Source organism: Alosa pseudoharengus, unplaced genomic scaffold (genome assembly GCF_046254945.1).
Source record: "Alosa pseudoharengus isolate Yale_2024_CS ecotype anadromous, Long Island Sound unplaced genomic scaffold, YU_APseudo_1.1 YU_APseudo_1.1_scf_1, whole genome shotgun sequence".
Taxonomy (NCBI): Eukaryota; Metazoa; Chordata; class Actinopteri; order Clupeiformes; family Clupeidae; genus Alosa; species Alosa pseudoharengus.
The window spans coordinates 34,236,793-34,255,016 of NW_027468564.1; the positions used below are offsets into that span (position 1 = coordinate 34,236,793).

Consider the following 18,224-nt stretch of genomic DNA (forward strand, 5'->3'; position numbering starts at 1 on the left):
ACTCACTAGCTGTGAGAAAACGGATACTGGAGAGCGACCTGACCAGTGCTCAGATTGTAGGAATGCACCTGATGAAGGGAGCAAAATGAAAAGACACACTGGAGAGAAACCATACCACTGCTCAGACTGTGGAAAAGCCTTTTCTGCATTGAGGAGTTTGATATCGCACCAGAGACTGCACACTGGAGAGAAACTTCATCACTGCACAGACTGTGGAAAAGCCTTTATTGAATTGAATAGATTGATATCGCACCAGAGAGTCCACACTGGAGAGAAACCTTATCACTGCTTGGACTGTGGTAAAAGTTTCACCTTTTTCCCCACACTCAGGGTGCATCGTAGGCTTCATACTGGAGAGAAACCGTATCCCTGCACTGTCTGTGGGAAGAAATTTGTTAATACAAGTTCCCTTAAGAGTCACCAAAAAGTGCACAATGGAGATAAGCCTTATAACTGCACATTCTGTGGAGGTCGGTATGCAAGGCTGGTTGAACTGAAAATCCATCAAAGGCTTCACACTGGAGAGAAGCCGTATTCCTGCACACTGTGCGACAAGCGCTTTTCTCAGCATCCTCATCTAAAAATTCACTTGCGAACACATTCTGGAGAGAAGCCGTACCACTGTTCACATTGTGGGAAAGACTTTTCTCAGAATAGCCATCTTACGGTCCACCTTAGGACACATACTGGAGAAAGGCCCTATCGGTGCCCTCAGTGTGAGAAGTCCTTCACTACATTGAGTGCTCTTAAATGTCACCTCAGGGTTCACACTGGAGAGAAGCCTTACCCCTGCTCTGAATGTGGAAAGTGTTTTTCCCAGTCCAGTGAACTCAAAACACACCAACAACGAAAGACCTGCAATAAGCCAGGTGATCTTCAAAGTCATCTGGAACGACATGAGATTCAGCCTTTACTTCGTAGAAAGACCAGTTCACAAGGATCACAAAAAAACCTGAGAATTGGCAACCAGGGCAACCACACCAGAGCAAGGTCGTACTATTGCTCAGAATGTGGAACAGCCTGTTCCAGTGTGGATGAAATGGAACATCACCAGAGGAGCCACGTTGGAGAGAAGTTGTATAACTGCGCACAGTGTGGAAGCAGCTTTTCAAATCTGAATGAATTGAAAATCCATAAAAGGCTTCACACAGGTGAGTGCACGCACTGGCCCTCATTTATCAACTGCGCTTAGAAACCAGCGTAGATCTGATCAGCATACGATGGGGCTCACATGTAATTCATGAAACGCTCGTATCGCTCCAATTTCAGTGTAAGAATAAACGTGTGTTGATAAATATGGCGGCTGGAAACGAGCATAATTTAAATATCCCACCCTATGCTCATTTTCAAGGCCTCGCCCCCTGGAATTTACAACTTGGAGCATGGAGGTGCATATACATGGCTGTTCAGTCGGAATAAGAGTATCTGTCATTTGTTGTTTTATGGCATGGGGTGCCTTCCCCTATTTCCTACACCCTGTGTATCTTGATGTTTTACATAATTTTTATCATGATTATTACGTATAATGAAGTGGTGTGCCTGTGTTCCGCTTTCTGGGTCACTCATCACCATGGAAAGATAGTTAGGCTAAAACATTTTATATTACTTACAGAAAACATCACCTCACCATCCGCTAGCTGCCTGTGTCCTGAATACACTGTAAAAAAATGCAATCTCTGTGGACAGCCCATGGCAACAAAAACAACCTGGGCAAACCTAGCCCATAAAAACATAACAAACTGTTCCAGCAAATCACAGACGAGAATCACGTTTAGGAGAGTTTCAATTAGCCTTATTCACCCGGCGGCCTGAACGAGGCTAAAGGGTACACTTGCCATTACACCTCAGTCCAGCAGATGGTGGTGGTAATGCACTCCATTTGTAAAATGTAAAAAAAAAAAAAAAACTGAAGAAGAAAAACAGGCCAGTGAACCCTTCTTCTTTTTCGGTGAGCTTTTTTTTGGCAGTTTGCAAACGGAGTGCATTACCACCACCATCTGCTGGACTGAGGTGGAATGGCAAGTGTACCCTTTAGCCTCGTTCTGGCCGCCGGGTGAATAAGGCAAATTGCATGGGAGGGAGGGGGAGGAAGTAGCGAGCTAGCTTTATGTTTTGTTTGAATCAAATCGAGGATTAGGGTAGGGAAGAGTCCACTTTACATACTCCAGTTGAAGTTCAGATACTTGCGTTAAAATAGATTGTGGTAAAAGTATAAGTACGGATTCAAATTCTTTATTCAAGTGAAAGTAACCTTTTGGAACTGCACTCTCATTGTTCACACCCTTCAGGACTTTTGATAGAGCAATACAAATACATTGCCTTTCTCTCGTGATACACATACGGTCACTCTGCCATTTGCTCAATGAACTAATTCATTTATTTTTCTCATTATTTACACATGGACTACTCTTCCCCTCTTTCTCTCCCTTCTTTCTCCCTCTCCCTCTCCAAAAGCCTCCGTCCAAACCCCTGTTCTCCCAGGGGCCTCTGCAGCCTGTTCTGCTCCTCCCAAAGACCGATCAACATGGCATGTTCCACTGAAGACTCTGACAATACAACTAATGGACTGCAGACACTTACTGGGGCAGGATAACACATTGACACTACCAGGGGGAAGAGGAGGTTAGTATTCATTCACAGGCAATAGTCAAGATATCAATTATCAATTTGTCTTAGAAGGGGACACATAATTTTAAGCATTAATTGATATATATATATATATATATATATGATCAAATATGATTGATACATAATCAAATATGTTTTATATTTAATCTCCACTTTACCATGCATTTGTCCTGTTTAAAACTGATGCTCAAAAAGAGGCAAACAAATGTTACTCCCGTGTAAAAGTATTAATTCATCTATTTTCCCTTCTTATGATACCAAGAACAAAGGCCCCAGGGTTTAATGGTTGATGGGGAACCGACCACCAATAACAGTCTTGTAGCATCTAGTACACATCACCAGACTCTGCGAGAAGAAACTAAGTCTAAGAAGAGAGAAAAACTACAAAAGGGAGATATGCCCCACCAAAGCACAAAGAGTGAAAAGAGTCTGACTGTCTCGAAGGGCCATCTTTACAGCGGCATCATAGAGGAGAAGGAGCGATTCCACTGCACCCTGTGCTTGAAAAGCTTTAGCAGTGCAAAGTCCCTGAAAACCCACAAAGCGATCCACAAGGAAAAGAATGTCCACACCTGCTCTTACTGCGGACTGAGTTTTAACCAATCAGGGGCCTTAGTGACGCATGTGAGGATACACACTGGAGAGAGGCCCTTTGAATGCTCCGAATGCCAGAAGAGGTTTGTCTCATCCTCCCACCTTCATGTACACCAGAGAATCCACTCTGGGAAGAAGCCATATGCCTGCAAAGAGTGCGGAAAGAGGTTCACGCAGTCGTCAGCCCGGAACTTCCATCAAAAAATCCACACAGGAGAGAAGCCCTTTCAATGCAATGACTGCAATATGTCTTTTATAACTGTCAAATTTCTAAAACAGCACCAACGAGTCCACACCCAGGAGAAACCATACCACTGCTCTGACTGTGGTAAGTCTTTTAACCATCACGGCAACCTGATCGAGCACCGACGCGTGCACACAGGTGAGAAGCCTCACCGCTGCTCCGACTGTGGGAAGTGTTTCGCAAGATACAATGCACTCAAAGCCCATCGGAGAACACACACGGGAGAAAGGCCGTACTCCTGCACTGAGTGTGAAATGAGCTTCCGCCAGCTGAGTCATATCCACGCACACATGAGAATGCACAGAGGAGAGAGACCTTATGTCTGTGACGTCTGTGGTAAAGGCTTTGCACAGCTAAAGAGCCTACAGAGTCATCAGAAAAACTGCACTAAGACTAAAACTTCTTTGCAATAAGACGTTTTCAAGAAGGTCGACACTGGTCCTGCACCAGAGTTCTCACACATGAGAGATGCCGTACTCCTGTTCACTGTGCAGAAAACATTTCAGTCAAGCATCAGGTTTAAAGAGGCAAGAGGCTCTGTATTCTCCTGTAATGGTCTGCGAAGGCCGGTATGTAATCATGGGTGTAAACACAGGAAATGTTGTTGCTGAACTGTATCTACAGTACACTGAATCTTTACATCTTGATTCACAAATTGTTACATCAAAAGATATATCTTTGTATTTAATTATTTTGAGAAATTTGCATGTTACTTGGTGAGAGAAAGAGAGACATCAACTATGTGATAAATGGACTATTGTAAACAATCATTACATTTTACTCCCAGTATTTCCCACTGCAGAGTTTTTTTCTATAGCACTAATGAGTGTAGCACTGTAGCTGCCTGGCAGCTCTAGCTGTTGACTGCAGCAGCTCAAGCATTGAGAGCATGGGACTTTGTTTTTTTTTGTAACAATATAACTTGGTGACCTTGGGAAACAGAGATCTATGTGAAAAATCACTGGAATTCTCCTTTAAGTAATCAAGTTATTGCTAGCAAGCACACACAGCACAGAGATGCAGTTAAAACAATGGTCTGACGGCAATGCAGATTTTGCTATGATGTTTGTCCTAGTACTTGTTGGTTGCTGGGGGGAAGCTGGCTGATATTATATGAGATGTCTGACTGTATACTGTTAGTACATAAAGTATAGAACAAAGCGTATGAACAAAATTCTTATCAAGGTGACATTTCTAGTAATGTTGTGTCCCAATCTTGGCTTATTGCTTCCACTGTGGCCCATTCACATCCAGCTGTCTGTATTTTATTAATTTTGGTAACACTTTACTTCACGGGTGAGTTCATAACACGTTCATAGCAGCTGTCATAAACTGCACATAAAGCATTCATGACTGTTTCATGAGACATGACTCAACATTCATACCAAACCTTTCATGAATGTGGAAGACAGAACGACGAGAGCTTGTCAAAATAAAAGTCCAAAGTCGCAAAGCAGCATTGCCGTTTTTGGTCCAAACCTCTTGTCTGATCACGTTACATCTGAGTCAATGGGCTACTCCAGTGCCAAAAAGACAGAACATGGTCAAGCAAATAATTTTTGTTTCATAATGATTGATGTAACCTTTGCAGATGATTTCTCATCTTTTGTTACAACCTTTCCAGGTTACGCAAATACGGGTCAGCTGAATGTAGGCTAGTTTACCTCCCAGTGTTAAACTCAGTGATTACGAATACTTCACAACTTGTATAGTAAAGTGACATTCGATGCAAACTTATGCGTAAGATATAGAAATATTTACAAAGATATAGAAATATTTACAAAGGCTGGAGAGATTAAATTAATGGTATCCAGGTTACACAAATACAATGTTGAACTTTTATTTTGACAAGTTGTCATCGTTCTGTCTTCCACATTCATGAAAGGTTTGGTATGAATGTTGAGTCATGTCTCATGAAACAGTCATGAATGCTTTATGTGCAGTTTATGACAGCTGCTATGAATGTGTTATGAACTCACCCGTCAAGTAAAGTGTTACCTTAATTTCTTTAGCGGTTGGTTTCACATGTCACTATAAAGAGTTCCAGTAATTCATTGAATGTGATCACTGAACAACTGAGCAGAGATGCCTAATAAATCGTGTGGAAAATAATTATGTGTATTGTATATATGTAGGCCTATCTCTGTAAGGGTAAACTGGTTAGTGGGACTTCTCATGGCATTGCAATCTCTTTCTAGCTTTCTGTTATGATTTTCTGTTATGTTCTGTTTTGACCATTGAACACTGAATAGCTTATCTGTAAGAAGTTGTGATTCTGATCTTTTAAATAAAACAAGAAATGTAATGCCAGAGGAATAGTGGATGGAAAGCTGCTGGGTTAATGTTGGTGGGGAGATTCCTGAAAAAAAAAAACATTGAATCACTTAATCTTTGAGTTCAAACAAACCCTTGTACCAAAAAACCTTGTGTGTCAGACATTCTTGAGATATCACACTCAAGGTGGGTTTGACCTTGACATTTGACTTCATCTTTGAGTCCATACAAATGTTCACACCAAATTTGATGCATGTGCATCAAGCCGTTTTGAAGTTGTGACACAAGCACGAAAGCTGGCCTTTGGAAAATGTAGTTCAGAGAAAGCCTAATTGTATACAATGCAAGACTACCTGCAAAACGGGCCTTTCAGTTGGTGTTGATGACTGCTCATTCTACACCCAGCTAACAATTAGTGATTGAATCCATGTTAAAATCAACATTACTTTGTCAACGTTAAAATAATTGAATCAACGTCGCACTGCAACATTTATTCTACATTACTTTTGCACCCTTCATTAATATTGGAGCAACGTTGAAATTCTAACTACAGATCAATGGGATTTCAATGGTATTTCCACTAAAATGAATATTGAAACAATGTTGAAATTACAACCAAATTAAAGATCAATGTGATTTCAGTGGTATGTCAATTAATATTAAACCTCAGTAAACCACAGTAAAACTTAGTCTAATCTGACAAAATATTGGGAAATTCATATCCTGCTTTATCTACAGCCAGGATAAATTTGGCTAGGCCTAGGTATGTCTTGTTTAGGCTACACAAGCTTGCATAACTAACCATTGACAACTTGTTATCAGTTTATTTATTCACAGTGCATTTATTTAGTCTTCATCTAGAAATGCACATGTACTGTGTTTTCCTGCCATCCATAGCAGCTGCAATCAGTTTGATCCTTCAGTAGCAGAGTGAAGTGGCACCTAACATAAATAGAAGGGGGGGAGGCAGCTGTTAGATAAATATGTTCAACTGAACAACAAACTAGCTAAGCCTACAATCAAGTGATTTTACGCCACAACCTACCACTCAGAGTTCAAAACGAAGGCTAAGTTTCAGCCAGTGATTGTTTGAGAAATAGGGGATTAAAAATGTTAAAAAGCAAATTTTTCCCCCATAGACTTGAATGGCTTTGATGTCATAATGGCCTAAAGCCAGCTGCACTTGTTAAGCTCCCAGAGTAGTTCTCGGGCTAATCAGAACACTGGCACAGGTGTCACCTGTGAATCCAACTGTCTCAGCTTCTAATGCATACAATCTGGTGCTCCCTAACGGCTCCTACACACAGTTGCGTTCCGTCAACGCATGCCAGTGGGTGTTTCCGACGGTAGCTATGCAAATGACTTGAAGTATAACCGTAATGTGATTGATTGGTGCCGTCAGTCAATTGGCTTGATTGGCCGGTGCCGTCTGTCGGTGCAGCAACAGCTGAACTTCTCAACGTGAGCGATGGGAGAAACGCAACGTAACGGACCCACAATTCAGTTCTGTGAATGGGATGCGTTCTGGAGACGCATCCCATTCACTTTACATGGGCTCACGTCATCTGTTGCTGAACTGAATTGTGGGTCCGTTGCGTCGCGTTTCTCCCGTTGCTCATGTTGAGAAGTTCAGCTGTTGCTGCACCGACAGACGGCACCGGCAAATCAAGCCAATCGACACAATACTGAGGAAGGCTCTCTGTTAAACATATAAAAATAATGTGACATACACGTGCCAACCAAGTTATGTGTGCTTTGATTGGATTTGATGCTGAGATGGAGTATCTCATGATAAAACACAACACCCAGGAATTCACCATTGAAAAATTATTATACCATGTGTCAGACCTCACACAGTTCCTGATAGTCACCACTAGGTGGAAAAATTGTTCTCAAACACATTCCTGAGCTTCTCAGTTTACCTGTGCTTCAATGAGTGGATTCACCATGTGACCCATTTGTTGAGTATGTAAGCTGAGCTGAGACTGACCTCAGTGCTTCGACATGATCTACCAGTGCCTGGTCAAGCTCATTTGTGCATCTACCAAACTTCCGTGTGGACTACTCATTGCAAGTAGACTTACTTGTGGACTGAGTTATTTTAATCTTCTCTGTTTTTGGAATTATGCAAAAGCCCTGGACCTTTATGTTTGTGGACTGAACTCCTCGCCTGGCAATTCCCTGTGCTGCCCTATTCTGAATCTGAAATTTGCCTCTTGTGAACTGCCAATCTCTGACAAATATTACCTTTCTGTTACGGAGCTGGGAATAGGCCTATGAGCGCAAATTAGGGTGTAGTGGATGCTAAATGCGAGTAAACGCAGTTTATCCACCTCTGAAATTTCAGAAATAGAGTTTACCCACCTCTTATTAGAGTTTATCCACCTCTCAGTATATTCACTTTTAACATTCAAAACTGCATTATCCAATGCTATCCTATATTCCCAATATTGTACAAGAAACTCCACCATATGTTCTGAATGCCTTTTTCAAAAATCCGATACCGCATGGCGCAGTCCACCTGACCAAGATAGGACATTTTATGGTCAATATTAGATTGGTGAAAACACTAAATATACTAGATCGCCTGTAAGAATGTTTCAATCATTGTATCGTAGGTCTTGGTGTTTTTTTTAGATATTATGAAATAAGTAATCTATACGTTTTTCACTTTCTTAAGTGGGCTATAGTTCTTATTAGCAGTTTTATGCCAAACCATGAAACATTAAGCTGCGTCCAAAAACGACTTTAAAAATCCTCTCATATATAATATTGATCATGCATATGGCAAAGAAAGACATGAGATCGTTGGTCTTGGAATTTTGAAAATGCATCGCACGTAGACCTCAGATTACTTGCAGTACCCCGGCATTACCACAAGGAAATGGTCGTACGTCAAGTTTGAACCTGACGTGGAGATAAGCACTTTTCCACGTCAAAGACGTTTTTTATAAATCTGAGCGTTGGCATGGATTTGAGCGTATATGCACGGTCTAAGATCTTTATAAATGAGGCCCCTGGATGCTCAGATGGACAAAACAGTAGACCTTCTTGTGGTGAAACAAACATTCCTCCCTGAAGATCTCAGTGCACATGCCAGAGTACACTGAGGCTTCACTGACATCAATGCCACACTCGCTCAGGTCTTCCTCATAGAACATGAGATTGCCATTCTGCAGATGCTTCCAAGCCAGCTCTGCTAGTTTCAATATGACACCCCTATGTGATTCCAGGAGCCTCTGTCTATCTGTCTCACTTTCCTCTTGATACTTCTGGTTCTTCCTGGTGGTCTGGATGAGCAGGAAGTGTATGAGTTTTTGGGGACTCTCTTCCCATCATCCTGTTCCAGTATCTGCTGAAGGACAGTGCCTGAAATCCAACTGAAGACTCGCATATGGCACATGATGAGGAGACTTGGTTGGCTTAATGTGTGAGAAGATTCTCTTGGCTTGATTCTGGTCACTGATCCTCTTCCTGAAGTACTCTTCTTTCTGTGGGTCATTGAACCCTTGTACTTCTGTCACCTGACTGATGCACTGAGAAGGGATACTTGTTGCTGCTGGTCAGGAGGTTATCCAGATGAGAGCAGAGTTTCCTGAATGAGGCTTGTCATCAGCACATCCACTGATGTGTCAGTATAGTTGAAATGCGTAGGCGCTAGCCCAATTCAATGGAATAAAGGATTTCTTTTCACTAAATCATTGTGCCTCAGACCTCTGACTGCCTTTTACATTTTTTTCACCAAGAAACCTCACACAGACAGGACAGTCGCAGCTTTTGATTTTTGAAATTTTCAGTATCATTCTGGTCCTCACCTGATTTTTCTAAAACAATTGACCCAAGGCAGCACTCTCCTTCCCTCTTTCTTCATCCACTAATGATGTTTGTTTGACATCAGACAGCTTCTGATTCCCTTGGAAATTCAGTGAAAGTCGACTCTCATCCAGACCATCAAAGATGAACACAATGTGGCAGTCTATGTATTCATTATCCTGTAGCTCCCTAAGCTCAGGGTGGAAGTCAAGTAGGAGCCTGTGAAGACTGTACTGATCATGTTTGACCAAATTCAGCTCAGAACGGAAGAACAAACATGAAATCTACATCCTGGTTAGCTCTGGTTAGCTCTCCTCTGCCCAGTCAAGGATGAACTTCTGCACTGAGACAGTTTTTCCAATACCAGCAATCCCCTTGGTCACGACAGTTCTAATGTGTCTCTCTTGTCGAGGGAAGGGCTTGAATATATCATTACAGTTAATTGTTCTGTCTTCTGTAGATTGTGGTCTGGATGCTGACTCTACCTGCAAAACCTCATGTTCATTATTCACCCCTTCACTCTCTCCCTCTGTATTGTAGAGCTCGGTGTAGATCTTGTTCAGAAGTGTTTGAGTCCCTGACCTTATGATGCCTTCATATATGCTCTCAAACCTCCTCTTCATATTGGCTTTATGGGTAATCAGTGATCTGTTTAGGACATGGTTGTCTGTTTGGAATGAAAACATATATAATTTTATACAACTAGTTACTGTGTAATTTTAAACACAGCTCACACACTCCACATCTGGACTGATTTTGGGTCAGGACAGCCCTCCTGAAGGAGACAACAAGACACAATTCACTGCATCCTCCATGTTAAAGAAAAGCTGATATCAACATCTGCCCACATACAGTCCCATACACATACCGTATTTTCCGGACTATAAGTAGCAACAAGTAGCTATATCCTGGCAGCAACAATTGTGTTTAAATGTAGGTTACTGCTTCAGCCTCTGGCAAGCTCAGAAGGGGGCGGCAAGCAACTGGTAGCTTGGGAGTGACGTGTTGGAGACTCATGGTGTAGGACAATGACTTTTCATATTAAACCAACCAACAATATAAAATATTAAGAAGAGCTCTTTTATGAGTTAAATCGAAACAAAATTATTACTGGCCTTTATTTGTCTGAATCTGAGGCCCGGCTAAATAGAATCCTGGCCATAATTTGAGGATTTAGGTATGCACGTGTGTTTCAGGTAATCTCTTCAGGTAATCTCTGACTGAAAGGGCACAGAACTTGTGCATTTGAGAGTGCTCTCTCGAGGCTGTAGACCAGCCATCACCAAATGGCGGACCGCGGTCCGAGTCCGGACCGTGACGTGATCCTATCCGGACCCAGACCATAATAGCCTAATTTAGATTTTCACGTAAGATTTCAAAGCTGCGCTAAATGTTTTGTTGGTTAGGATAACAGCATTTACTTCATGAGCTTCAAGAACCATCATTTCGCTTGCTGCTACTCAGCCAGTGAAATCTGTGAATTCTGATAAAGTCGAGTCAGTGAGTAAAGTAGCCTACTATGGAGAAGAGACTGATAGCCTGAAACGAGCGAGGAGAGGAGACGGGACGAGAAACAATCAGATGGATATCTAAGTTAACGATAAGTAAGTTATTTTCAAATCATCGATTGCTCAAAGAGGAGACAGCTAGACAGCGAGAATAGAGCTTTATATAACGATACGGGGGCAATACCACGCAAAACTGTCACGTCGGTAACGCCAACTGAATATGGATGTGACAGTTTTGCGCAGAATTGCCCTGGACCTCTTCTACATATTCTGAGACAGGCGATTTTAAGCGCCAATTTGAAGCACCTCTACTAGACAAAGCATATATTTTGAGCAAGCATAGGGTAGGCTAGGCCCATTCAACAGTGAACTGAGACCACAGAATATTTTACAATTTAAGAAGGCAATATGATTGATCCACCACAATCTAGTTAAGCCTACATGCATTAACTGCCCAACAACGTGATATTCCTGGGTTTCCAGGATTTCGGGTCAACATAAAAAAACCTAAAAAAATTAAATTAAACTTGCTGATTAATGGGTTCAAGGAACCAGCTGTGGAATATCCATCCTTGTCTCATCTCAAATTTTATTTTAAGTTCACGTTAAGATCTTAAAAATAGCCAAGGCTACTCAGTTTTTCTCCCCAATTAGGCTACTCTTATCTTGCCTTATTTCTCCTCATTTCGAATGTTGCCTTTTAGGCTACTTATTTTATTTCACGTTAAACATTAGGCCTAGGCCTACAATCTTCTATTTCTTGAATTTCCCCTTGGGGATCAATAAAGTATCTATCTATCTATTTATCTATCTATATATCTACAACTAGGCTCCATCCATCCATCCTAATATTATACATACATACATATACATAGCCTAAACACGCACGTTAAACATTATGATGCTCCGGACCTTTGCTTGAGGAAATTTTCCGTAACTGGACCTCGCTGAAGATTAATTGAATACCCCTGCTGTAGACGGTAATGTTTTATGTAGGGTTCATGTCAGTTAATATGAATTAACAGAGTAAAGAGTTTAAAAACATGTTCAATGTTGGAAATCCCAGTCACTTTCCTGTCACTCTACTGGGAGACACGCCCACTTCCTGAAGCTTCCTCCACCTGAGGATAATTACCAATCAACCCCACTAGTGTGCCTCTCTGTGCTGCATGCGTTTGCTGCGTCTATGACTTTGTAAGTTTATTTAATCATTTTGTATTGACATTAATTTGATAACTGTTAAATGTTTCACTTGGTTAAAGATTTCCTTTGTGGTTATGTGAATGTACAGTATTATTATTATTATAATGATCTGTATCAGTAAAGCTGGCTTTGTTTGATTGTAGATACCAGCAATATGCATACATTGTAAACCAACATTGAGAAAGCAAACAACAAGGAAAGAAGCAAATGGCAATAAAGATCAAAATTGAGAAGTAATTCCTGGACTCATTCCTGTGTTCTAATCGACACACCATTCTGGTAGCACTCATCCTGAACCAGCCAAACACCAGATATTTTACATTCAATTATATATTTTTTTCATATAAAAGTCGCACCTGACTATAAGTCGCAGGACCAGTCAAACTATGAAAAAAGTGTGACTTATAGTCCGGAAAATACGGTACATGAACACATTCAAACATTCCAAAGCACCACAGTGGAAGTACAGATGCAGATGTGCAGATAAATGACTGTGTGATGTTTAGATGCCCTTTTGATAGTAAAACAAAACACACCGCATTGTATCTTTCTTTCTACAACTGTCTCCAAGACACACATTCTCTCTCTCTATCCCTCCCTCTCTCACACATGCCCGTGCACGTGCTTGACTAGTATAATCATTCTATGTTGTTTTTTTTTATGTTTTTAATTATTTTACACACTTTTATACTTTTATACTGTTGCAATTTTATGTGTTTTAATTATTACTTCTTAAACACTTTTAAACTATTGCCCTTTTATGCTTTTATTAGCTATTCCTGTTTGCTTGTGTTTATGTAAAGCACATTAAATGACCTCTGTGTATGAAATGCGCTATATAAATAAAGTTGACTTGACTTGACACTATATTCTGTTGTTAGGTTATTGAGGCTGTGCCTAACAGGATTTCTTTTTTTACCTGAACAAAATGGGTCTAAATTGCTTTTCAGTAGGCTCACAGACACACCTCTGTATCCTAATCCAATTGTAGGATCATAGGCCTATTGCAAATATCAAATCAATACTGACATGAGTAAAAGTAATCAGGATGAATTAGGCTACTATTTCCAGGTTGTAGGCCTAGGTTATACTGTATATAGCACATATCAACACTAGTCACACAGAAAAAGAAGACGAAATGGCATCACATTGTTTTTGTCTTTGCCTACTACACATGCGTTTCCTTCTCTCTATCCAAATGTCTGTCTTCCTCTCTCTCTGTGCATCTCCATCTCTCTCTGTTAGACCGCAACGTTTAACTTTATTTTAGCAAATAATAAACCGTGATGTTGACGCCAAATCCTCAGTGTCGCCACACTTTTGTCATGTAGTCTAAGAGATTGGTAAGTCTTCCCTTGGCCCACAAACTCTAAAGACAGTCAGAACTCACTAGATCGGTTCATCTTGTATCTGGAGCAAGATGCAATGTGGGCAGGTGAGTTTTGAACCTAAATAAAATAGACGTGGCCTACTACCTGAGGGAGGAGTAGAAGTATCAGCATAATCAACCCTAGATCTTCAATTTGATTTGGGCTATCCAATAAAATGTTGTGTAAGGTAGGCTACTAGTTTAAAGGGATATTCCATGCACCATTTGGAGAATTACACTAATTTTTCACCTCTCCTTGAGTTAAACAATTGATTTTTTTTATCTTTCTCCAGTTCATCCAGCCGTGGTGTTCCTTGATTATTACGCTGGAATGAGAGTATAGTTCCAATTGCGAAAGATGAAGCTTAGCAGTATTCACAATGTCAACACCGCCCAACAGGATATACTCAGCAGTATCTGTGGACAGAACAACTAAGAATTTCATTTCTACCCACAGGACTACTGTATTGTGGATAGTCATCTGCTTTATGGTGTGTGGCATCAACACAAATTGAACAATAACATGACAGTAGTTTAATATTGTTTAACTATGTATTAGATTAAAGTTAGTGGATATGTGAAGAATGTAGGGTCTGGGCACTCACCATTGGCAGTGCTCAGTCCGAGGGGCGGGATAATCGGTTGTCTTTCAAATTCCCTCTGCACGCAATAGGATAGCGCTACAACTCATGAGCACCATGTGTTTTGCCACCAGCAGAGCTAGTTGGCTAGTTGATCAAACTTTTGGCAACTTAACAGCTTAACTCTTGTTGCGCTGTTCGCTAGCAGCAGCATTCATATTTGTTTTCAAGTAGCAGGAAATTCACACAGAACCGTTGCGACTCTGCCATCATTATGTTAAGCCTGTCCACCGACTCTATACACGATGTGATTGGCCTGACCGAAGTTTGTTTTTTACAGCGCGCAAGCCAACGGAGAGTTGCTAGACTACCCTGGATGCAAATTGCATTTGCTGCCGCTAGGGTACGTCTAGATTCCTAGGCTACCATTTAGATTGTTTGTCTTTGAGCTATTGTCACTTATTCGGCAATCTACACCAATAGAATAAATAAGTATACTTAGGGAAGAGTTCCTTGAGTTACCGAACATTTCTCAGCGCAGAGGTTTATATTGGGAAGTCTAACATGGGTCATCATATCTAATCTGTTGACTGATTATGGGAGGAGTCTCTTGCTTTCAGATGTTTTTCCAGGTAGTGTACAAGTGAAGGGATAGACGACAAAAGGCTTTTAGAAAGAAGTATTTTGTAGTATTTTGAAAATACAAAAATACAGTATTTTATTTTGATACATTTTTTGGCTGCTGTATTTTGTAGCTTATTTTGATACATTTTTAAGGTGGGTATTTGGTATTTTATTTGGAAATACATTTTCATGTATTTGTGCCCATCCCTGATCAACACAAAATCTAATCTAGGTGGATTACCTATGGTGATGCCCATGTCTTGGTTATGAAAGCAAACATTCCACGTGTCAGTGTTGCATTAATCCCATACATACTGTATTGTTTTGCCATTGTTTTCAATTTATCTCTCTATATAATCATCTCTATTCACCTTATTTACGCGGCGGCCATTGTAAACCAAAACTAGGCTATGGGGTACGAAAACCATTTAATTGTTGTGTTCTATGCATCTGCCAGTAATTGCTGAGAATGTGTGAATGATAGTCAGTGTACCCTGCTATAGCCTCCTCTTGGTTTACACATGGCCGCTGCATGAATGAGGCAAATAAAAAGGCTGAAGATGTCTGCATGCGGCTGTTATTGGCTAATCTGCGTTCAATGGACAAGGCTTAGCAAAAGCTAAGCGATACGTCTTTTGTTTTTTCAAAGACTTACGATGGTCTTGGCTCTTCAGACAGTCCAACTGAAATGTCAAATGAAACTTGGGCTTAGCCCAATAATTAAAAACAGCCCAAACAACATTTTTGTGATTGTGTGTTGTGTTGTGTCTTCATGCTCGAAATCTCAACAACAGAGAAATGAACTGCTCCAACTGGTCTCAGATATGTGGGAACATATATTGTTTAAGAGCACATGTTAATGTAGTGAGTGTGTGGAGTGTGGGCGCACACTGTTCTTTTTTAGCTCGCCGGGCAATTTTCAAAACCCAATGTGGTCCTTGAGCCAAAAAGTTTGGCCACCCCTGGGTTACGGTATTTCAGTGATGATCTAGTTTACTTGTGCAAGGTCACAGAGCAAAGGGCACCGACAATGGCAACCACTCCTATTGCCTCTATGCCAATCCTTAACAAAAAAAAATGACATATGTCAATGAACCACAATGACATCAACAGATGGTAATCGGTGTGTTTGAATTCCCGTCCATGTAGCATCCCTTTCTACAGTACATTCCACAGTGGGGAGAAGTTCACCTTAGATTAGATTAGATTAGATTAGATTCAACTTTATTGTCATTGCACAACTAAGGACAACTAGTACAACAAAATGCAGTTAAGCATCTAACCAGTAGTGCAATCATTAAAAGTGCTTTTCTTTATAACAGACATAAAGACAGGGAATGACATAAAGACACAGACATAAAGACACAGATCATGCTAGTGCATTATTAAGGTGTATTAGCAAATAAAGTGCATAGTTCTGAAGAATCAGACAGTCTATAGACAGAATGCAGTATGATCATATATATTGTAGTGCATTGTTGAGTTGCATTAATAAAGTGCATAGTGTAGACAGACAGTCCAAGTCCATGTGCAAAAGGAGACAGGACTGAGTGGGGTGGGGCAGGGGCTAGTGACGGGTCTTGGTGTTGGGCAGCGTTATGGTGTTGTGAAAAACCTTGTCTAAATAACAATTATATTAGCTGCATACTTGAGGTTTCTCACATACTGGAACTTCAAGAAACATAATCTTATGATTCCCTTGTTCAGTTATGCACTGGATTTAGGAACCTCGGGCACAGATATTGTAAAATAAAAAAAAACACACAGTATTATTTTGGCCTATTGATTATAATGTGGTTAACTGAAAGCTTTGGATAAAAATCAGCTAAATGACTAAATGTAAAAATGATTGAATAATTCTTAATTCTGACTACACAAATTCTTCACACTACATGAACTTACATCCAGTACTATTTGGTATTGCAGGGGCCAAATTGTATACATTTGTTATAAATAATATTTAAATGATACTTAATGTTTGTGATTGTGTGAAGAATGACAAAGATTTATGGTCTAATATATAACTTTATTAGTTGTTAGTTCCTGCTTTCAATCCCTTTTTCACCTAACAAAACCCATATTTGTCAGATATTTTTAAAAATTGCTGCCATGGCCCCCATGGGCCAAACCGAGGTACTTATGATTCTAAATATGATCAGATCCCCTTTGTGAGTTTATCTTCCTTTTATCATAAAATGATCAATTGTTATGAAAATGTGCGCTTAACCGCTCCACTGAGGGGTGAACTTGCAGAGAAACAAACAATCTGTTTGAGGTAAGCTTGTTGGTAGAATAGGCCTATTTTAAGATGGAAAAGCAAACAAAGAATATGATGATTTGATGTCTGTACATATTGTAATAAAACACTGAATTCAATGTAACCATTGTTTTGGCGTTGCCCTTTAAGTGGTACATAAATAATTAACTCACCTATGCATTAACACAAAAGTAACACGACTTTTGTCAAGAAATTTGAAAATATAAGAGGAAGTATAGATATTTCTGTAAAAATGTAGGGGAGTAAAGTAAAAAGTTGTTAGAAAAAAAAAAATACTCAGTAAAGTACAGATACTTGAAAATGCTACTTAAGTACACTTACTTCCCATCTCTGGTTTTGGGCTTAACAAAAAAGTATCTGTGTCTGTCTGAGCTGCCGTATGTTCACGTTAAATGCAGTCGCGCACACAGTGTCTCGGTTTTAGTTACGAGAAATCTGGTCAAACACAAGCAAGCAATGCCAATACATATAGGGTACTGATAGCACATTTGAACAGAATTGAAATAGAACGAGCTAGATAGATTGATAGATAGACAGATAGATACTTTATTGATCCCCAAGGGGAAATTCAAAGGTCTCAGTAGCATACAGACATCACACACAACATGCACTTACAGCAGAAACAGTAAATATAAGTACAAGTATAAACATATAACCAAACTCCACTGTACAATAGAGACAGTAGAAGTTAAGAAAAACTAACAAAGCTAAATACTAAATATACTATATAAATTAAATTAAAAAAAAAAATCCACAGTGTGCTTGAGGGTGATCAAACATGAGACGCTTGCAGTGACAGGGCCGGTACTGGCCTGTAGTTCTGTGTGCATGGTGAGGTGCTCAAGAGAGTGAGTGTGAGTGTCATGGTGAAGGTGCAAAAAGTAGTCCAACCATAGTCCTGTAGTTCTGTGTGCATGGTAAGGTGCTCAAGACAGTGAGTGTCATGGTGAAGGTGCAAAAAGTAGTCCAACAGTATAGTCCAACAGTGCAACAGTGCAATAATAAGGTCTAGAGACCAGCATAAATAATATGGACAAATAGGAGAGTAAAGTAAGATAAAATTAAAAAAAAATATGTCAGTGCAAGAACAGGTTGAGTAATAGGGTTA

At 40.2% G+C, this 18,224-nt stretch overlaps 1 protein-coding gene across 1 annotated transcript; it reads left to right on the forward strand.

Moving 5' to 3' along the window:
• LOC143134413 (uncharacterized) lies at window positions 1–4,756 on the forward strand. The gene is made up of 3 exons (XM_076294850.1): window positions 1–1,151; window positions 2,455–2,622; window positions 2,891–4,756. The coding sequence occupies exons 1-3, from the start codon at window positions 86–88 to the stop codon at window positions 3,877–3,879; spliced, it is 2,223 nt and encodes a 740-aa protein (XP_076150965.1). The 5' UTR covers window positions 1–85; the 3' UTR covers window positions 3,880–4,756.
• The last annotated feature ends 13,468 nt before the right edge of the window (window positions 4,757–18,224 follow it).